Here is a 23,735-nt window from a genome sequence, read left to right as displayed (position 1 = left end):
GTAGAAGATGATGGAAAGTACTGTGCCAACAAGTATTGGACCAAACCGTGGAAATAAATATGAATGACAGTGGTAACCTTGGTATAATGCACTTGGCTGCATCATCACCAGGTTTACTCCTTTGCATCTGAGAAAGTATTCACTGACTGGAACAGACAAATGGCTTCGTGGTAGTGCAGTACGCTAATCTATGTACTAGACTTTGTGCCTGTGCTTGATAATCTTCTGCAGCTACCTGCCATGTATGAACTTGATGTTGAACCCTATTGACTACCAGAGGAAGTGGTGGTGGCTGGTACTATTCAACATTTAAAAGGCATTTGGATGGGTATATGAATAGGAAGGGTTTGGAGGGATATGGGCTGGATGCTGGCAGGTAGGACTAGATTGGGTTGGGATATCTGGTCAGCATGGATGGGTTGGAGCGACGGGTCTGTTTCTGTGCTGTACATCTCTATGACTTGAAGTCAGAAAGACCCTAGCAGCTAGAAAATAGCCAGAAAGGATGGGCACCACCTAGTTACTTGAATATGGAAAGCCTCACTGACTGCTGTAACTGTGATCTCGATTACCTCTGCTGGAGAGAAAGCTCTATCCAACAGGGTACACCTGATACAAATATCATGTTCATGAAAGAGATTCCAACAACATCAGGAGCACCCTACTCCTCACTGTCACTGGGAAGACCGATGCCCGAGTCAGTCTATCAAGACTCCACAACAACTAGCAACATAACCAGTGGCAAAATATGTTTTCAGCACAAGCAGATCCTCTTCTGACAGCTTGAAGAGAAATGCAGAGAGCAGCAACCTTATTAGAGCTTGTTCTTGTCAATCTTATTAAAGCATTTGAGACAGTGTGCAGGGTAGGCTCCTGCTGGATACTTGAGAAAGTCTGCTGTCCTCCTAAACTTTGCAGTCTCTCACAATCTTTCCTTCTGTGATAGCGTGTGTGGCTCCACTCAATTGGATAGCTGACAGGTCTGAGATCAGGGATAGGGTGAAACAGTACAGAAACTCCTCAAACTTTCAAGACTAAAAAACCAAGACATCAATGTGGTATGACTAGTCTGGGAACTTCAGTGTACTGATGAATCTGTAAAAGATCAGCTCCAAAGACTTGTGCATAATTTGTCACGTGCTTGTGTCCTGTTCCCCCTCACCATCACGGTTAAGAAAACCGGGACAGGCTGCTCTGCCGCTGCCTGTAATCAGATTCAACAACATGCCACGAGAAGCAGTTAGTAAATTTTGTGACCTTCCATTCACCGTGACAATCTGCTACTTAAGAGCTCAGTGCATGCATTGAAATGGCACCACCAGAGTGAGTGAATAAATCATCTGAGTATGGAAAATATCACAAACTGACCCACAGGATCAAGAATCTTTAGAAGATCTATATTTGTAACAAGGCCTGAACAAGGTACTCCTACTTTAAAAAAAATGCTCAATAACTTCCATCTCTGGTGTCTACAGCCCACCCTTGGCATCACGTGGAAAGACAAAAAATCACTAATGAGGCAACCATCTGGGGCAGACATGCCAAACATGCTAGCGTTTCACTTGCTATTCAGCTGTTCAGCCTTCCTCACACTGTCTGACACTTCTGATCACTTGCAAAGACTTGTTATTCAGCCTGTTGACACTCCCCTCACTCCATGTGTATGATCTTCTGAGCTCTCTGCCTATAAATTCTGTGCCTGTGTGCTTCTCTTCACCCCACCTGACACAGGAGCAGCAGCCTGAAAGCTTGTGATTTCACATACGCCTGACAATAACCTGGTGTCTTGTGACCTTGTCCCCCAAGTCCAACACCAGCACCTCCATATTATAGCTTTAATCAGGCAAAGGATGCTTCTGCAGCTTGTCATGTGCACAGACTGGGAGGTGTTCAAGGAAATGCGAAATGGGGAAGTAGCTGTGCCAAGACACCAGTGCCTAAAGGTCTGATTCAAGGAAGCTTTCAAAGAAAATGTTCCACATCAATCTACAAACTAGATTGATGCGAGCTGATGAATGAGGGAAATTTGACACAACATGTCAGGCTCAAGTAGACGTCTGTCCAGCAGTGATCATCTTGTACTTTGAGCAAGGGACATCACAGTGTGTGGTTCTTGTGGCAGAATTCGCCTGTCCAGAATCAGCTCATCTCTCCATCAAAAGGAAATGCAGCAGGTTATCTCATCTGGCTTGAGCAGAGTTTGGAGGTTGTATTCCCATCATCTCTTGCTGATGGAAGAATGCCAAGCAAATATTTACCGAGCAGTGGTAATGTGTGTGACGGTATTTCGTGCAAGATAGTTGAAATAATGACCAGCCACCCCTCCTCACCCAAACTGTGGTAATCTTAACTATAGTTCCAAAATATGAAAAGCCAATCAGTGATGTGGTGCCAGTCTAGTTGAATAGCCTTAACAAACAAATACAGCAGAGCCATGGTTACGCTGTACACGGTCCCCTCCCACCCTGCTCATTCTAACAACATAACCTGTTCATCTCTCCACATGTATATTCTGTTTTCCCTTAACTACGTTTGTGTTAATCACCTCAAATACTCTTTGAGGTCAGTTTCTCCTGAATTCCCTTTGACTTTATTTGTGACTGCATGTTTTTCTGAATAATATATATTGCTTACTCAGAATTTTGTGTGTTGACATTTTATATCTGCCAACCCTTCATACATTGCTAGTATTAAGCTCTTAATTGAGTCATAAAGGCTTGCAGCACAGGAAAAGGCCTTTCGGCCCATCGAGTCTTAATGGATGGCGTCTTGATGGTATGGAGTATAGAACAATAATGCTGAGCTATTTGAATAGGAGTGATGAGTACCTGTCTTTGAGAATGCGCTAAAGTACAAACTGTGAGGTGCCCTCAATAAGTCATTGGGCTATTGACAACATGTGTTTTATCTACATTTCAGGTGATGTTATGTTGGTGATGTCACTGGGTAGCAGCCCAGAAACCTAGGCTAATACTTTGGCACTTTGGGGTCAGGTTCCACCATGAAATCTGGACTTTCAATTTGATTAATAAATCTGGAATAAATGCTCATCTCAGTAATTGTGACCATGAAAGTGTTGCTGATTATTGTAAAACGCTTCTGATTCACCAGTGTCCGTCAAGGGAAGAAATTTGCCATCCTCACAGGTCTGGACTATATCTGACTCCAGACCCATAGCGATATGTTTAAACCTTGACTGCCCTCTTACATGGCTGAAAAAGTGTCGCTGGAAAAGCGCAGCAGGTCAGGCAGCATCCAAGGAGCAGGAGAATCGAGCATGAACCCTTCTTCAGGAAGGGCTCATGCCTGAAACGTCGATTCTCCTGCTCCTTGGATGCTGCCTGACCTGCTGTGCTTTTCCAGCAACACTTTTTCAGCTCTGATCTCCAGCATCTGCAGTCCTCACTTTCTCTTACATGGCTGAGCAAACGATTCAGTTCAAGAACAATTAGAGTTGGGGCAGCAAAGGCCAGTGTTGTCCGTTTTGCCTACATTCCATTAAAAACCCTTTACCTGCATACTACTGGTGTGGTAAAGTTATTATACAGATATAAATGACAAACGTTGTGGCGTGTTATAAACTTGAGAGCTATATTAATTTGGGATTTTTTTTTCTGAAGGTTTGAGTTATCTTTTCAAGGAAAAAGCCATCAGTCACAGTTTTGTAGATCAAATCATTAAGTCAAATTAGCTAACTTTCACTGCATGCAAGTTATTTATCTCTTTACATCCCATTTGAGAGAACAAGAGAAGGGAAACTGAAGAACTTGAGTTGCTGGATCAAAAAAAAGAAAACCAGTCGAGTTTATCTTCCACATTCCTGGGTGGCACACAATGCCACAATAATGGAGTTGTTGACTAATTGTCGTAATCGATCTCTGTCAATTATTTACAATAGGCCAAGTCATGTCTCATCAAACTTCTGATGGAGATCTTTGGCCATTAATAGTGCAAACTCACCTCTTCCCCTCAAGTCGATGAAACTACCGCTATTTATTTTAGTGACGATTATCTGTCGATCTGAGGAATGTATCCCAAGTTGGATTCCAAGTAAGCAAAGAAAAGATTAGCATACTTTCATTTCCTAAGGAGGGACAAAAGCAAAGGACAGCCAGTGGCATCTCGCATGTAGGAGAAAGTAAGGACTGCAGATGCTGGAGATCAGTGTCAAAATGTGTGGTGCTGGAAAAGTACAGCCAGTCAGGCAGCACCCGAGGAGCAAGAGTTGATATTTTGAGCATAAGCTTTTCTTCAGGATGAAGAGCTTATGCTTGAAACATCGACTCTCCTGTTCCTCAGGTGCTGCCTGACCGGCTGTGCTTTTCCAGCACCACACTTATTGACATCTCACATGTAGTCACTTATTTAAATGTAGGAAATTTGGCAGCTATTAGATGCACCACAAGGTGTCTCATGCAGCAGTGAAATAGATGATCAGATCATTTAATTTATAAAAAAGGGAAAGGTATTGCTTACTTACATTTATCTGAGATGAAGCAGTTTGGTTGCATGCTTTATTTGAAAGACTGCACTTCCTACAGTGTAGCACTCAGAGTACTGCAATGGCTTGAGAGTTTAGATTTTTGAGCTTACTTCTGGATTCGGATTTTGGTTCATTCTCTGTGATTTGCTCTGGGGCTTAAGTGAGAGCAATTCAATTGAGCCAAGACTGACCCCTTATGATTTCTCCTTTTCTTTGCCAACATTTTTGACTTCATTGACAAAGTGATGGGTGTTCTCTTAAAGAATTTAAAACTACAAAAACAAACTTAGATGTAATGTTCTGTACACAGTGATCAAAATTTATAGTCTAATCCTATTAGTGATAACTATTTGTAGTAATTTCTTCAGTTGCCTTCTTCAGCTTTAGAGAATATTGTTGTTATATCACTTTCAATTGCTTTCTTGCCAGGCATTTGCTCAGTTCGATGCAGAAGGAGATGGCACAGTTGCTGTGGAGAACATGTTGGAGTCATTGAAAACTTCTGGTGGTGCCAATCTGCAGGGTGAATTAAGTCATGTGATTCGGCAACTACAGGGGTGCTCCCTCACACCAGGTAGCGATACTCCTTATTAAATTGCAATAATTAAAAGCTGTTACTTTATTTGTCATTTCCTGTGAAGATAGACAAATGTTTCATCAACATTTCTGTTGTCACATTTGTGTTAATTATTCTCCTTTTTATACACTGTATAAAAGCTATGTGATTCTTTTTGTATCTGCTTCTGTGCTATTTCATATTCTGTTTTCTCATGTCTTGTCAAGTTTTTGGTGTTTTGTTGGCTTCCAAAATACTCCCAAACATCAGCCCAGTGTTTATTCTTTTAACATTAAACACTACTTCTTTTGATCCAGTGTGGCTTACTTCATAACTCATGAATGGATTAAGTTTTTGTAATTTTAACAAAGTGTTTTGTTAAGTGTTTTGTATTGTTCCCTTTAAATGTTTTCCACTTTATTTATTGTCATGACCTTTTAGTCTATTTTGTTAATCAATCATAGCTATCTCTTCTCTTACACTATGAACTTGGATTGATTTAAATTTAAATTTTTTGTTTGCCGTTGGAATATGTTGCTATCAAATTTAATATGGAATTCAGTTGTGTTATGATCGCTTTTTCCCAGAGAATCCTTTGCTGTGAGAATACCGATTTAATTCTGCCTAATTGCACAATACTGATATAAAATAGTTTTCTTCCTAGTTGGTTTCAGAATATATTGTTCCACAAAACTGTTAGAAAAGCATTTTGCAAACTCATCTTCCTTTGTATCGGTTTACCAATTTTATTTGTTTATCGTATGTGAAAATTAAAATCCCACATTATTATTACATTGCATTTGTTACAAGCTCCAATTTCTTTTTGCTTAATGCCCTAGCCGATGGCATAACCATTGTTAGCAGGCTCCTTATTCCTAATCTCCACATGTAGTGATTCTGCTTCCTGAACCTTTCTCACTGATGTTCTTATCAGTCTTTATTGTCAGGACTATCCAGCTTCTCTATTCTGAAATTTAGGATCTGTCCTAAGTCTAACAGTTTAACCTTTATCAATGCCTAATTTTTGAATTTTTTTCACATTTCTCTCTCTTTGGTCCATGAATGTAGGTTGTACATTATGCAGATATTGCAGCCAAACGTGGTTACTCTAGCATGTACATTTGAGGGTCACTGTTAATGTGGGAGATCTAACTGTTAATTGTTTTCCATTTTCCTGGCTTCTCTTAGCAGACCTCAGATAGACTTGGGTTTGAGATTAATGTATAATACGTTCCAGTACTTTATTTTTGAATTTTTTTATTTTTGAAAATGCCATTTGTACCTTGATCTCCCTTGACATCTTTTCTTAAGCCGTTAGAGAACCTCCTTTAAAGTTTCCTCGCTGCATACTTTGTGCTCCAAATGTTGCTTTAACCATGTTATTCTTCACATGAGTTTTTAGACCATCTCTATTTCCTTTGAACTGACCAGGAGGCCATTCAAGCTTTAACCCTCCATAGAATGGGGGTCTAGTATCCAGCATCTGGATTATATGATCAACCCATTTTGGCTATACCATATTGGCATCTCTGTGCCTGGAATATTTGCTTTTCTGAGTACCTCAGTACCTTGTGCTACCATTAAGTTTTCATGATTTTCCTGAAGCAGCCTTGATTTTTGGTGACAAGTGGTCCACATATATTATTATTGTTCATTCCGTGTCTGATTTTCAGTGAGTACCAATATTTATTTTGTCCCTATATGGTAGATTCCATTAACTATACATCACAATTGTGAAAGAAATTATAAAATATTGACTCCTTTTTCATATTTTTGACCATAAAGTCATTAGCCGCAAATACTTGTGGAAGACTGGCATCCACTTGAATGGTAGGAGCTGGGCAGGAGAGTTGCACATCTACTGTGTGCGCTTAATTCCTCAGTGGACTCTAATTGTTGGGTAAAATTTCAGTGTTGCAACAAACTGGAAAATTCCCCAAAAAGAAATTTATAACTTTTTTTAGTTGACCTATTGTTTGCCTTCAAAATATTTTTAAAATATGTTGTCTATCTGTTTGGGATTGAAAGGTAATTATTGTGGGGCTTTCTTTTTGTCAACGCTTGTTCTAACCAGCGTTGTTCCCAAGATGTACTATGCACTTTGCGAAGATGGGAAGTTGTCTTAGGTTTTCAGAGTGGCACATTGTAACTGGGGGGTTTTCATTCATTGTACATGGTTGCTTTTGTTTGCATTTATTTCTCTTATTTTCTTCTTCCAGGGTTTGTTGACATCTTTTCAAAAAACAAGGAGCGCATGGGTGTTCATGCTGCAAAAATCTTGCGTTTCCTCCACAGGAACCGAATTCCAAGTAGTGCAATTCCATTCCCTGTGATGGACAGTTACAACAACATCTGTGCCATGCGTTCCTCTGTTTTGAAAGATTGCCTAAAGCAGCTATTAGAGAAAAAAAATGGTAAGATGTTTATCGTTATATAGTATATATGGCATGAGTGTGGCTTTTAAAAAAGTTATTCGTTTTGTCAAACATACTTTTAAAAACAGTTAAAGGTCTTGGTTGGCTTAAACCTTTGTGAAGCTGTTTATGAGGGTAGTCAGGTGTTATGGTTAAGTATGTGTTTTCCCCACATGGTTCCTCGTCTATTTTAATGTGTTTAGAATCTCACTTCTTGGTCTCTGGCAATGCTTTTAAAAGTGGCAACAAAACTGGTCCTACTGTCTGAGAACAATGTGCATACTGAACCCTTATTTCATGGGGTGTGTTGGGGAGCAAGTACCCAGGGCCATTTTTTAGATTAGATTCCCTACAGTGTGGAAACAGGCCGTTCAGTCCAACCAGTCCACACCGACCCTCCGAAGAGTAACCCACCCAGACCCATTTCACCTAACACTACGGGCAATTTAACATGGCCAATACACTTGACCTGCACATCTTTGGACTGCGAGAGGAAACCAGAGCACCTGGAGGAAACCCACGCAGACACTGGGAGAATGCGCAAACTCCACACAGACGGTCACCGAGGCCGGAATCGAACCCGGGACCCTGGTATTGTGAGGCAGCAGTGCTAACCACTGAGCCATCTTGGAAGAGCTCCAAACAACTTGGTCAATCATCAAGTCCATACCCATTTTGTGGTTTGGATTGGCAGCAGATAACCGGGAAGGATAAGAAACTCAGCATCCTATGTGGCGAGGGAAACGGAGTTGATGTTTCCATTCCAATGTGACTGTTCTTCAGGACTGAAGAGGGGTGGAAATGAGATGGGTTTCATGTTGTGGAGAAAGTGGGGGAAGAGTCAAGTGAAACAGAAGAACAGGTCGGGGAAAGGTTTGAGGATGAGAGATATTAAAGATCGAAGGTGGCAAGGAAAATGATTCAAAGTAATATATGTACATATGTGTAAAAGAGTCTAACTGTAAAACAATGACAGAGAGCAAAGTGATTTCCAGGGCACTAAGAGAACACTTGGACTCTGAAGAAGAAAGGTGGTGAACCAGGAATGTAATTGTGGAAAACTTAGAATAGCTGATGATTTTAGGGAAGAATTGTCAAAGTGTCTTAGCCTTGATCATTCCAGTAAATGATATTTATTTGCATCAGAATTCAAAGGGGCAGTCTAAATCATTTCAGGGATAAATTGCTACCCTCAAATTCACGTTTAGGAGACCAGCAAGCTTAAACTGTTTATTTGGCCCCAAGGAAATGTATAATGTTTGGTTTTTTGTTTCTGCACAGAAGTTAATTTGTGACCGTTTAAGCTTGATGTTTGATGTGCTACTTATATAATTTAATGGTGCTAATGTATGTCAGGGTCAGGCAGAGCTGTGATTCTCTCTTGTTGAATAACTTTATGATACACATCGAGACTCATGAATATTGCAGTAACAATTTTCAAGTTAACATTGCATAGATGCTCTGCAAAAAAAAATCCGATATCTGGAAAGAATTTGCTTTGTACACCCAGTATTTTCACTGCAGTTCAGTTTGTTAATTTGAACTTTTTTAACTAAGTCGATTTGAAGACAATCCATTAGCGTGTTGATGCATTATATCTTAAAATTAACTGCATAAGATGTACCTTTAGATTCAAATGCCTTCAGGGCCAGGCTTTGCTATAGCAGGGCCTCCTGTGGTACCTACCATTGAATAAACACATCCTTGCACATTTCAGCTCAAAATATTATTGTCTATTACTGTAGAGCAAGCTAATAATGGAAGAGTGAGCAAAAGAGGGCTTTTGGGACTTGAGTGAACAGAGAAAACAACTATGGAACTCTTTAAGCAGAAAGGTTGAAAGAATGTGAAATAAAGGGTTGAGCAGGAAGTAGAAATTGTTACAGGTAGGTGCAATGTTGAACCAGGTGCCGAGAGGAAATGTAAACTATTTTTAATTTTGGCATTTTTAAAACTGTCAACATCATTACTATCTGGCGAAATGAGACTTCACAAATAATTAATTTTCCATGCTAGAGAGGTTGTTAGATTCTTGTTAGTAAAAGGACACTCCTGATGGGTGTGGTCTAGGGTGTGAGATTTATATATACTTATATATTTTTCGATATTTGCTTTTGAGTTTGGCTTTTGAAGTAGTGGCATGTGGGTTTTGGTCTGAGAGTATGAGGGGGTTTAATGATTAATTTGTCATTATTTCTGGACCCTTTTTTAAAGAACCAGTATGGAAAATGGGAGACTCTGGGGATATTATGGGAGCTATTTTTGCATTAGAAGAATTTTGAGTGTGAAATAAATGTTGAGGCGCATTAACTAGGTTTGACTTTAGAAGGAGCAGGTTTCTTTGGCAGAGGGGCAAAACTGATAGCATGGAAAACTGTTAGTTCAAATTAGCAGAAATCCTGGTTCAAGTTAGATGTATGAAACACTTACTCACAGTGAAAGAGATAGTTGAGAATTGTTAGGAAATAGCCTCAGTGTAAGGATTTGAGTTTTGTGTAATAAACTTCCATTTTATTGTTACACTTGGATCTTACAAGCTTGTTTCGATGAAAGACCATTAAAAAACACTATGATCTATCAAATCAGATTTACGTTAGGATTTCACTTGTCCTGCAACAACATCAGCTGGATCACAGTATGAGTCTTAAGTCGCTGCGCCAAGTTTACTTCACATCAACTACGTATCATTTAATATTCCTAAAGAGTGAGACTGGGAGCAAAATACCACATTTGCAAAAATATCAGCTGAACAGCGCAAATTACACAGTAATAGGATGTTGACATTTAACCACGCTTGTGTATTGCTCCAAGTTGCTGTGTCATATAAACATAATGAAACACCATTGGCATTCCCATTGTTTTGACAGCCAAATGACCCGTTATAATTCACTTGTTATCCAGATCTCCGCAGAATCTTAGATAATTTTAACACACATGCCAACGTTTTGATTCTGGTCCTATTTTGTAATGGAGTTGCTGGGAGTTCAGATACATGCTATCCTGTTCTACAGCACTCTCTGTTGATAACACTGACTACTGATGACTCCAGGTTTCTCCAAGGACATTTGACATTCTCCATCCCTGATCTGATTCCCAACACCCTTTCATCACAAAAAATAATCGTGCTCTCAATGATCATGCATGCCTCCCCTCCCATCCCCTGTTTTTTCCCAAGCTCAGGCCTGACCCTTCTGAGCTGTTTCGGTACTTAGCCACCTACCTGATAATGTGTCCTCTTCCACACCCAGCTGGCATTGTGTCACCACCTCACCTGTCTCAAACTGCTGGCCACCTCCCCCCTCATTTGGACCCCGGTGTGAAGATCTGTATTATTTGCAGGCATGAGAATTACACACATTGTAGTTTATTTTAGCTCTTGCGTTTGAGCCTCACTCTGATAGTCATTGCAGATTTTGAAACAACTAGATGTATCCCATGATTTGACAAGCAGTTTGGTAAATGCGTCCCAAAACAAGATAACACAAGTTATTCAACTCAAATCGAAACAGCATTTGGAGTTTGTTTGAATATCTGTGTTTGGAAGTTTTTTAAAAAAAAGTTATTTAATTTGATGACTTTAAACTAGACGTTAGTTTCTTGTATTACGAGGGATAATAAAAGAAACTGGACGTGGGTATTGTGACATTAAAAGAACCAACGTAAACTGATGACAGCTCACTGATGTATATACCGATTACATTCAGTGCCTGGTTTGACATTTGTTATCCATGTCATGCTTCAAATAACCTGAGGTAAGATGTAGTCTGAAACACTTATGCCCTCAGGTCACGTTGTAATCTAGTGGTGATATCGCAAGCATGCCTCTTAAAGATATATAGACAGACTAACTGTAACTCCTCCCATAATGGAATTCTGGAAACCAAAACCAAGCTAAATCACGGATAAGCATTCATAAACAGCTGTGTATTTTTGTTTGAATTGTGTCTAATAAATGTAATGTATTTCTCAACTCTTTACAGAGCAGACAATTCAGTGTTCCACAGACAGCGATCGAGAGCTAGATAAGTTGAAGATGATAATCAAGTGCTACACCACCATAGAAGCATCTTCAAACTCTACAGATATTGACAAGATGACCAATGGAGAAACCACTTCTTATTGGCAATCAGATGGGAGTTCTTGTTCACACTGGATCAGGTGGGCAGACCAATCATACCAGAAACCTTACATGTACATACTCATATGGGGATCACTTAGCTCAGCTGGCTGGACAGCTGGTTTGTGATGCAGAGTTATGCCGACAGCATGAGTTCAATTCCTGCAATGGTTGAGGTGCTCGTGAAGGAACCTCCTCAAGCCCTCCCATCTCTAATGAGAAAACACCCCTATGGTCCTTTATAGCTATGGCAACTTCACCTTTTACCTTTGTATTTTGCTTGAAGGAACGAATATTTGTTTACAGAGGAACCTCACTTATGAGATGATTGGACGCTATTTCATTCGGATAATTGATTATTCAGTTAATTGATTCAATGCCTTTCCTCTGGGGTTCTGTTAAGTCTGCTCCTTGTCCAGGAGACTAGGCAGCAGCAGCACACCTCGTGCGAACCCCTGCCCCCTCCCCCAACCATGTCCAACACCACCCACCACCTCCACCGCAGACCCCAACCCTGTTCAACGCCGTCCCCACCCCCGACCCCCAACCGCAACCCTGTCCAACACTGCACCCAACCCCATCCACGCCCATGCCTGGTCCCAAACCCATCCAAAACTGCCCCCAACACCGTCCGCGCCGCCAACCCCATCCAACACCACCACCCTGCCGTGCCCCCGTCCAGCACCGGCCCCCCGGGGGCAGTCGGGCTGTACACCAACAACAAGACTGCTGCTGCTCCTGCCTTTTGAGGGGCGAGTCTCCAAATGCCATACGTGTGGACAACATTTTACTGTGACTTTTTGACAGGTTCCACCTTTGTCCTGTACAGGACAGTATTGGTGAGATTACTTGGGGAAGTGGGGGGGGTTTAGGGTACATGGCTGTGTAGAACTCTAGGGAAAGTGTGGGGAGAGAGAGAGAGAGCGGGAGGTCAGTCATTTGGAGAGAGTGCCTGGGCTCCCATCGATGTCCTGGACTGTTCTCAGCAGCATTTCAGTAAACCGCGTTCACTTTTCATCACTGTGAACAAAAGATGCAATCAGTGTTGAAAACACGTCTTTGATGTAATGTTTCTATCGGGACTTCGATCTTGTTTGGATAATCGATATTCGGATAATCAAGGTTCCTCTGTAGTTCTCGGACTAAATTGAGTTTGAGTCATAAAAATTGAAGCAATTTAATCATTTGTGCCGTTTTTAAGGGAATGGAGAAATAAAAGTTTCCAAGCTTGCCAAATATATGAAGAATTAAAGTAAAATGAAGTGAATTTGTAGATCTGTTAAAGTTAAAACATGCTTTCTGGATAAAGGGACTTGAGTACAAATTTATTAAAAGGCAACCTTAGTACTGATGCAGTACTGCGAGCAAAGATTTTATATTTTAAAAAAAATTACAAGTCATAGGCATCATAGGCAAAGACATTAGCTTTACCAATCTCTAACTTTCCTTGTGAAGACCCTGGTGGACCTTGCTAGGGTAGTTCAGAAGGTGAAGAATTTTCATGACCCTAACGAAAGAAACCCCACTATTCCATGAGCCATGGCAAATGTAAAAATGGCCAATTGAATCACCAAAATGCTTAAATTGCTTGATCTTGATGTTGTCTAGGGCAAAAGAAATTCACACCAGGTTTCATTAGTCAACAAGAAAAACCTTATCTTATAAACGAGCATATCCTTTAACAAGTGGTAAAATTGATTAAATATAAACCGAAACAACTGTGGATGCTGTAAATCAGAAACAAAAATGGAAGTTGCTGGAAAAGCTCAGCAGATGCGGCAGTATCCGTGAAGAGAAATCAGTTAACGTTTTGGGTCCGGTGACCCTTCCTCGAACTTCTCAGATGCTGCCAGACCTGCTGAGAATTTTCAGCAACTTCTGCTTTTGTGGCAAAATTTATTCAATTACTACACATTTAAACTATGTCGCCTTTAAACCCAAGCTTGCACACTTTCATTCACAAATAAGATCGACATAAGATAGATGCAGCTCTGTAGAAATATTATGGGTGGAAAATATAGGAAGAAAGACTCTCGTGGATCAAGAGTCCAAAACGTGAGGGTGGAATGAAGTAATTTTCTCTTAGTTCTTTTGTTTTTGGCATGATGTCACATTATTGGCTGCAGAGTATGGATGATCTTCAATTGAATAGACAGTCAGTTAGACCTAGGTCTTTGCTTAAGTTGGATGTTCTTTTCAAAGCCTATGAAGGTTGCTTTTTTTTCCTTTACTCCGAGGATGAGAAAGTGAGTCCTGTCATCACTTGTAGATGTCTTTCCCAGATGTCTTGAGTACGACTACCTTTCTGAATTCTGTGACAAATGATAATTTGAAAATTCAATAGGTGTTGCTTGGCACTTGTTAATTCCAAAGCTACCTGGTGCCATCTTGTCTCTTAAAAAGTATCAAATCCAGTTTTTTTTAAAGTAGTTATATGACTCTCTCTAACCAATAAATGAACATCTCACAGATCTATGTTTGACCTTGGAATTGTTTTTTGAAAAAAAGCACATTTGGTGCATTCTCTGCAAACAGCAGTGTCCAAATTTCCATTTTTCCCATGTTAATTTTCAAAAACATTTATGTAGCCTTTAACGAATTAAGCAGATTGCTGAAAATCTAACGTCCCCTATGGCTGACCATGATTTGGAGATGTCAGTGTTGGACTGGAGTGGACAAAGTCAGAAGTCACATGAAACCAGATTTTATCACTTCACCTGAACAAGGAGGGGCACTCCGAAACCTTGTGATTTTAAATAGAATTGTTGGACTATATCCTGGTGTTGTGTGACTTCTGACCGATTGGTGAGGCCAGGCAGATGTCCTCCTTGAAATGACTTTAGTGAATCTGATGGGTTTTTACAATAATTCAGCACTTTTATTGCCACCAATACTGATTTCTGTTCCAGGTTTATTCTACAATCCTATATTTGAATTAAAATTTCGCATCTGCCATGCACATGAAAAATAGGAATCTGTAAATCATTTAGCTTCTCAAACCTGAGTTTTCATCCATTAAGATTGGGACTGATCTTCTACTTCAGCTGCCACCATGTCACTTCTTAACTGTGTTCTTTCTGAGTGCAGTTGAGATTTTAAAATAATCTTTGCTCTTTTATAAATATCAAAATTATTAACCCCTCACTCTTCTCTACCTTGTTACATTTGCCCACTCATTTGATCTACTGTATCTCTTTTGCATACTCTTGCAACTCTTCTCTAAAGTTACATACCCATTGAGCTTTGTGTTGTTGGTTCTGATGGATTTATTTTTGTGTTCCATCAATCACGGCTGCCAAGTTACCAATGATCTGTTTATTGCTTAAATATGTGTTGCTGGAAAAGCGCAGCAGGTCAGGCAGCATCAAAGGAGAAGGAGAATCGATGTTTCGGGCAAGGGCTTATGCCCGAAACGTTGATTCTCCTTCTCGCTTGATGCTGCCTGACCTGTTGCGTTTTTCCAGCAACACATTTTTAAGCTCTGATCCCCAGCACCTGCAGTCCTCACTTTCTCCTAATGATCTGTTTATCACTCTTTTCTAATTACTGTAATGAGAAAATAATGCAACTGTTCAAAATAGTGGCATCTGGGCCCAAGTACCTCCAGGGAAACTAAACACACATGTGGGAGAGAGGAATACAGGTAATGCTGATGGTGTTAAGGTGAGGTAGAATGAGAGGAACATATATTTTTTCTCTTTTTGCAGTGGAAGACACTGGTTTTGCACTAGAAATAGTGGATAACGGTGGGCCTACTATTTTACATAAGCTCTTTTATCCTTATTCTGCTTGCTTTCTGTTAACCAGTCTTCCATCCATGATGATGTTATGCTTAACTCCATGAGCTCTTATTTTACATATTAATCTTTTGTATGACCCCTTAAGGAATGCCCTTTTGGAATCCGGGCATGCTATATCTATTGGTTTCTCTTTATCTAATCCTCAACAATCTCCAATAGTTATCAGCCAAATTTGTTTTAATGAGACTGTTAATTTTGTCTGTTTATACTCTGATTTGCTACTTGCACTAAGGCTTCTTAATGTATTATATCAGAGTGTTTGCTCTGTAGTTCTCTTGTTACTCTCCCCTTCCTTGAATAATGGTGTTGCATTTTGTAGCTTGCAATTACCTGTGACAAAGAATTTGAGGAATTTCAGAAAATAATATCTACTGCATACATTGTCCTTTCACCTGCCTCTCTAATATTGCTAAGATGCAGGCTATCAAGTCCTGGAAGTTTGTTTTCATTAGCTCCATGGCTATTTGTTTTTTCCTGTATGTTTGTGTCTTCTGTGAAAACAGAAACAAAATATCTCTAGTTCTGAAGAAGAGTCTTATTGGACTTGAAAAATGAGCTGTTTCTCTTTTCACAGATGTTGTCCGACCTCCTGAATGACTCCATTTTTATTTCAGGTCTCCAGCATCTGCAGTATTTTGCTTTCAATAACAAATAATAATAATAGTAATAATAATTATAATGACCTAATTTATATCAATACAAAACACTTGTTCCTTTCACCTAACGCCATCAGTATTACCTCTGTTCCTTACTCCCTCAGGTATAGTTAGATTCCCTGGATTTACTTGGGCCTGGGTACTATTACACAGAACAGATTGCATAATTTTGTCATTACTTTTAGTACTGCAAATGACTAAGTAACAAATCTAATCGTGACCACAATGTATCCGTCATCCCTTTGGCAGACATCAGGAACTCAGTACTGTTCTTGGCCCTTGACGTATGGATCTGAAAATACAACTAGAGCAGTTAGCTTCAAGATGTAAATAATCAACCTTTGATCATTTTCAAGCTCACTTAGATGAGATTCCCTAAAGTGTGGAAACAGGCCACACTGACCCTCCGAAGAGTAACCCACCCAGACCCATTTCCCTCTGACTAATGCACCTAGCACTATGGGCAATTTAGCATGACCTGCACATCTTTGGACTGTGGATGGAAACCAGAGCACCCGGAGGAAACCCATGCAGACCCGGGGAGAATGTGCAAATCCACACACAGTCTGAGGCTGGAATCGAACCTGGGTCCTGGCTAATCACTAAGCCACCGTGCCACCCCAAGTTCAACTTAGTTCAAAGTTTGTTTATCCTTTCATGGAGTGTGGGAGCTACCAGCATGGCAAGCATTTACTGTTTGTACCTAATTGCCTACGAACAAAGGGACCATTTCAGAGGACAGTTAATAGTCCACTACCTTGCTGTCGGTCCCGTGTCATATGTGGGTCAAACCAGGTAAGGATGGTAGATTTCATTATTTAAAGAACGTTTGAGAGTCAGGCCAATTGAAAATAGTTATTATCATAATTAAGATTGGTTTTATACACCAATTTTATTCTTTGAATTTAAGTTCCATTAGCTGCTTTGGGTGAGATTTGAACTCATGTTCTCAGAGTATTCACTTGGGCTTCTCAGTTGATAGTTCAATGACACTACCACTATGTCACCATCCTCCTCCTCCTGCCATCTCAAATAAAAAGAGAGAAAATATCAAGAAAGTGAGAGAGTGAAATGTAAAAGCTTAGTTGCTCCCAGAAATGTATCTACCCAGTGCTAATTTGCACGATTCTCAACATGGTGTCAGAAAGCTTCGAGAGAATCTCCGATCTGCCAGATCCTTTTGTATTTATGTCTATAATTGAGTTTCACGTATAACATGACTTAGATAGAATTTATTCAATAACATGAATTATGCCTCTAGAGAGGAAAAAAAAATCAAGCACCATACTTTTGGGCTTATGTAAGTAGCTTTGTGTGCTGGTTTGCTGCTGCATGAGATTCTGTAAACTGATGCATCTGAGGGTTGCAATTTAAATCCCCATTGCAATCTGTGTTTTGTACCACCACCCTGATTGCTGGCGAGCTCAATATGATCACTTATTGGGCAATCTAACCCATGAAAATGTTACAATTTTTCTTAAAAGCATGGGGTGTTCCTAAACTCTGGCGTTCCGTGGTATCTTTTCAAAGTCCAAACTTGATCACAATGGCTTGGGACTACATCTGCTTCACTTCTTGATTTCTTCCCATGGCCGCTCACCCAGTGTCATTGCTTCATCAGGCATCTTATGCTCACATAATTATCTTATATTTACCTTTTATATTTATATGTTCCCTTTGTATAAATGTCAAGTGTTTTTTTTTTGTTTTACCCATCATTGCCTTCACCTAGGCACTTGCCCCAAGCAAGGTCAGTTTGTATGCAATTCCAGTAGTTCGGTGTCCGATCTGGAATGAATTTGGAAGAGAGGAGTGGATTAGACTTTGGTCTGTAGGACATTTAGGTTATGTGTCTGTCAAAGGTATGTTGCTGGTTCACCATGACACCAAGGCTCAAGGGACCAGATTTATAATGAAAGGCAAGCGATGCTGGGCTGGATTTTGTTGAATGGACATAGTTTAAGGGTCAGATTAATAAACAAAATAAATATTGACAATTTTAATTGGTAAATATGTAGAAGTCAATGTGTTGACCACCAATTTAAAAAAAGGGAGATTAAAAAGATGATTTTTCCAAAATGTAACTGATGTATATCCTGCATAATTAAGATTTAAAAAGAAGGTAAAGCATGAGGGGAAAAAATAGAATTAATTTGGGAAGTCAAAACCAAAATGTACAAGACCTGTCGCTGAGAGGTGTCTAGATTTGGTAAGGGCCCAGTGACCCCTCTTTTGCTGTTTTTTTTTTCTGTTTGTACCACACTGTTATGGCTGTTATCACATCGATTGTACCATTTATCAGAAAAGATTGGGTAAACCATTCAGCTCTGACCTCAATCTTTAATGAGTGGCCTCCCCTGAAATAATAACTTGGCTTCACTGGTACTAACTTCCCAAGAGTTTCCAGTACTGGCTGATTTTGAGTTCCAGTATCAGTTCCTTTAATAAGCTGTTGTCAAAAGACGTGTCAAAAGTCAATTCCTTTCTTGATGACTGTCACCTCTCCCTGCTCAGGGAAAAAAAAATCAGTGTACTGATATTGGGACAAATTGTCAAACTCTGGACTGTGGTGAGAGGTTCAGGAAGAATAAATTAAATGCTGTTCTCCAGCTTGGTGTAAATGCTTTATTCGTCAAATGTGCACTACATATATTTGTCTAATTTTCAAACACAAATTTTCTCAGTGTGAATGAACTTGCTCTTTACTTTGTAGGTTGCGGTTAAAACCTGATGTCGTACTGAAGCACCTATCAATAGCAGTGGCAGCTAGTGATCAAAGCTACATGCCACAACAGGTCACTGTATCCTTGGGGAGGAATCCCAGCAATCTGCAGGAAATCCGTGATGTCCGTATTCCCAGTAACATGACTGGATACGTCACTCTGCTGGACAATGCAAACGTCAACCACCCAAGTAATTGTACAGAGCTTTGCTTTTGGTTGAAATCAGGGTATAAACAAACTGTCTGTTTAATCTTGCATTGCATTCAGCATGCATGCAGTAAACATGGTTTCTAATACAGGCCGAGATTAGAGTGTAATCTGAAGATTAATTCTGACAGGCTGGGTGACACAGACTAAGTTATAAAATTCATAATGTTTAGCTCGTGCATGAACCTATATAGCACTTTCTCTTGTTAGGCACTGCAGCAGCTTGCTTGGTTCATTCTGTTTAATTTGACCAAGTTCTTCCAAATGTAACTCTTGTAGCAAGGGAGGGAAAATGGCTACTTTGGAATTGATTATTGTGGCTGGGCATTGATAGGTAAAATAAAATGGTTCAACTCTAAGTTATATAGTGATTGCGCAATCTATATTTTTTGGAGGGGCTAATAACTTGTACAGAATTTGTAGACTAAATGTGGTCTATTTTGGAACTTGTGTGAAGTCCTGCATTGTCATCCTTTCAGAAGGGAATTGGATAAATGGGAGAGAAAAAGTACAGCAATACATGGAAAGCTGAGGTGTGAAGGGAATGAGTTGGATTTGAAAAGATAATGGTAGAATGGCCTCCTGTACTGTACAGTTATATAACTCCTTGAGTACGTCCATGCAACATACAAGACTAAAATTTAACTTTTGGAAAACAAAAGACTTGATACTTCATTGTACGCACGTGAAGCATGCAGCAGAACAAATTTTGTATAACAGTAAAAATGTTGTAGGCGGCATTAATTTCCTGTGTACTGTTTTTCTAATGGGAAAGTACAGGTTTACATGTGCATGTACAATGACGACTTCATTCCCATGTCACCTTGATGAGCTAGCCAAGCTTCTGTATTCTGGTTTTGAAAAAAAAATTGACTCGAATTTTTCTGAACTGAAACTTCTGGCATCCAAGTTAATCTGGGCCTTGAATATATATCTTCATCTCTAAAGTTGAGTTTTCAATGAAAGCTGCACTTTTGGAGCAGTTGCGGTTTGTGAAGTTTATTATCAAGCTACCTGTTGAAAAGCAAAATGGGTTTCCCTTACTCATGAAGCTTCTTCGCTTTCTCCATTCCATAATGTAACGGAATCATACAGTAGAGAGAGAGAGAGAGACCCTTCAGCCCATCAAGAATAATTACTGACCCAGAATAAAGGCACTCCTGGAGACCAGTGACTGCAACACGATTGAATTTTACATCAGTTTGAAAGGGACGGAAGTTGGGTCAAAGACTGGTATTTTAAACTATGGGCATGAAAGCTGATCTGGCTGAAATGAACTGGCACACGAGGGAAAGATCAGTAGAAATACAGTAGCAGACATTTAAGGACCACTTGAGAAAACTCGATAAGGGCTTACCATTCATGGTTAACTAACACATTTAGGGAAACATCAACACAAGGAAAAAGCATATAACTGCACAAAGACAAGTGGCATGTTAGATGATTTGGTTAGAATATAAAGAATGTCAGTGTTTAAAATGTTAGTCAGGAGGAAGAAATTAGAGCATGAGGGAACTAGCTAGAAATGTAAAAACTTAGCAAGAGTTTCGACAAGTATCTTAAAAGGAAAAGAGGAAATAGAGTTTGTTGGTTCTCTAAAAGAGAGTGGGAAATTAGTAGATAAGGAAATGGTAGATGAAAAGGACAAATGTTCTGCTCTGTTGCTGTTGAGGATACAAAACTCTTCCACTAATAGCGATAAATATGCAAGGGGGAGGGAGAAAGGAACTTGGTGAAATTACTATCATGAGGGAAGTAGAACTCGGCAAACTGATGTCGCTGCAGGCTGTCGGGTCTCTGAGTCCAGATGGGTATCACTCTAGCATCTTAATAGAGGTTGCCAGTAAGGTAGTTGATGTGTGGGTATTAAAGTTTCAGAACTTCCTGGGTTCAGGAAAGGTTCCAAAAAGGTGGGAAGTAATAAATATAATCCCTCTATTCAAGAAGGAGGGAGGAAGTGATCTAGACCAGGTAGTTTGACAACTTGTGTTAGAATTGATCATTGATGAGATTATAGTTGCATTCTTCAGAAAGTGCAAGGTCATGCTTAAAAAATTAATTGGAGGTTCTTTGAAGGAGTATCATGCACTATGGATTAAGGCATGTCTTTAGATGTGAATGGATGTAAGTTTAAAAAACCTTACATCCAGAACATCAACGTGAGCTACAAATCTTCTCAAAACTCACTAACAATACTTGAATTTCCAGATGCATTGGATAAGGTGGTAATATCAAAGGGAAAATAAAAGGTCATGGTACAGGGGTTAAAGATTACCATGGATGCGCAAAATAGTGCGTAAATGTGTTTGTCTGATTGTCAGGATATGTCAAGAGGAGTCCCAGGCAGATGTTTGCTGGGCCTCAACTTTTATAAAAATGTACAGCAATGACTTAGATGAGGGAAGCAAAAGACTAATCCTGAAATTTGCAGGTGACACCCAATAGGTAGGAAAGTACATGGTGAAGAAGACAAGGAAGTTGTAGGTGGACAGTAATAAGTGCGTTGAGTGAAAGGGCAAAAATCTGACTGCATGTAATGTGGGAAAGTATGAAATTGGTTACTTTGGCTGGAAGAATGCTGGAAGAAATTAAATGGAAAATGGGTACGGATTTCCGTGGTGCAGAGAGATTTAGGTGTTATAGTGAGGGTCAGGTACAGCACGGAATCAAGAAAACTGAAGGGGTGCTGTTTGTCGTTTTGAGGGGCATTGACATTAAAGTTGGGATGTTTTGCTTCACTTATATAAGATATTGGAGTGTGCTTATCTTGAATACTGTCTGCATTTTGGTTTTCTTATTTAAGGAAAGCTGTAAGTACATTGAAGATGATTGAGAGGATGTTTACAAGACTGGTAACCTAGAATGAGCAAATTGTTTTATGAAGATAGGTTGGACAGACTGGGCATGCTTCCACTGCAGTTTAAAGGAGTGAGTGGTAACTTGATTGAACCTTAAAAGGTCCTGAATATCCTAACACGGAGGTGGAAACAGTGTGGGTGAGTCCAGAAGTCGAGGCACAGTTTCAACAGTAGGCCCTTTCAGGACAGCGATGCAAGAACTTTGTTCTGAGGATTGAGAGACTGAGACACTTCCTCTCATAGTGGTGGAGGTGGGGCTTTTACAAATTTTTAAGGTATAGGTGGATAGATGCTTGAAAGACAGGAAAAACAGAAGTTATGGTGGCCAGTTGGTAAATCAGAATGTGGAATTAGAAACAAATACATTAGCTACGATACTGAATGTTGGAACAGACTTGAGAGGCTGAATGATCTACTTCCTCTCCTACCTCATGTTGTAAAATATTTTGAAAACAGCTTTAGATTACTTTATTTAATAGAAGTCTGATATTTAGATTAGTTGTTTTTTTTTGTTTTGCACTGCTTAGACAGATTGTATCTATGAACAGTCACACCTGAGCTGGCAGCCCTCCTTTGACAATAGGGAACTGATTTGTTTTTTAAGCAACTATCTGTTTTTTAGTTGTGAAGAATCTCTCCTGATTAGTTTTGGAGGATTTTAAAGATTTTCTGGTATAACACGGCAATTTGGACAAAATCTTTAGTGGGAACTTGTGTTTATTACAGATTGTATTGTTGAAGAGGAGATAAATGTGTGTTTTCCTTTCACACTAATAACATCCAATACATGAAATATCTTTTGACTTTGTTTAGTTATTGTGTTCCAATCATCTATTGTTCTACTTCTGACATGAAAGATCAAATGATATATTTCTGCCGTCTGTTATATAGATTAATTAGATCTTGATTAAATTTTTAAATGCCCCATTTTCTGTACCCTTGTTTTTTCAACACTTGTACATGACATTTTTTGCACTTTATAAATTGGATCTTTGATTATGGATCATTCAACGTTGATTTTAATTATGTGCAGTAAATCCTTGACTATTGCTATGCAACCTTCAAAGATGCCCACTGCTCCATTCCCCCATCTGCAGTTTGGCAAATCTGAACACAAGTGCATCTTTAGCAACAGCACATCTTTACCCAATGAGCTCAATGATTCCATGCTCATTTTGAACAGAAGCAGTGTCACTCCTCCTCCCAGCTTACAAGCAGAAATTGAAGTGTGAGGACCCAGTACAGAAGGTAGTGCAGTGTTGGTCTGAGGAAACAGAAGGTCTTCTATGAGATTGCTTAGAGTTGGTGTAAAATTCCATATTCAAGACCTTAGCAGCCAACCTAAATGTGTATGCCACTACTGTTACAGACCTCAGTGGTAAGTGTGTAGAAGACGGTGTGTTGAAGAAGTTATTCTGAATGTTCCCTGGTTGATAACCACGGATGACCAAGGCGATCCACTCCCTGTTGAAGTTGAGCCTGAGGTGTACCAGTCGGGCAACCATGACCTATACAGGAAATCCAGGTACAACATTTGTAAGTCCATCAGAGACACCAAGAGGCAATACCAAACCAAGCTTGAGACCCAGACTAACCATATGGACACCTGTCATTTGTGGCAAGGCTTACACAATGTAACAGGCTACAAAGTGAAGTTGAACAGGATTGCAAGCAACAGTATATCTTTACCCAAAGAGCTCAACGCATTCTATGCACAGTTTGAACAGAAATGCTGTGAATTGACGTTACCCACACCATCAGTCTCAGGTGAACCTGTATCCTTGGTCACTGCTGCAGATGTTAGATTGACCTTCTTAAGGCTGACCAGGGAAAGTGAACAGCCTGGATGGAGCTCCTGGCCCCAAACTCAGGTCCTATGTGGAAACAGCTGGCTGGAGTATATTCACTGGCGTCTTCATCC

General features: G+C 39.8%; 1 protein-coding gene across 3 annotated transcripts in view; it reads left to right on the top strand.

Annotated features, from left to right (window-relative positions):
- Positions 1-23,735, top strand: part of zzef1 (zinc finger, ZZ-type with EF hand domain 1) — a 244,983-nt gene that overhangs the window by 12,815 nt on the left and 208,433 nt on the right. For all 3 annotated transcript variants that reach the window (XM_072589324.1, XM_072589320.1, XM_072589323.1), the window contains exons 2-5: positions 4,913-5,057; positions 7,259-7,453; positions 11,434-11,611; positions 18,740-18,939. In XM_072589324.1, the coding sequence (XP_072445425.1) occupies positions 4,913-5,057; positions 7,259-7,453; positions 11,434-11,611; positions 18,740-18,939 (718 nt within the window). The remainder of the gene's footprint in view (positions 1-4,912; positions 5,058-7,258; positions 7,454-11,433; positions 11,612-18,739; positions 18,940-23,735) is intronic.

This window comes from Chiloscyllium punctatum, chromosome 19 (genome assembly GCF_047496795.1).
Source record: "Chiloscyllium punctatum isolate Juve2018m chromosome 19, sChiPun1.3, whole genome shotgun sequence".
NCBI lineage: Eukaryota > Metazoa > Chordata > Chondrichthyes > Orectolobiformes > Hemiscylliidae > Chiloscyllium > Chiloscyllium punctatum.
This window is presented reverse-complemented; position numbering and strand designations above follow the sequence as displayed.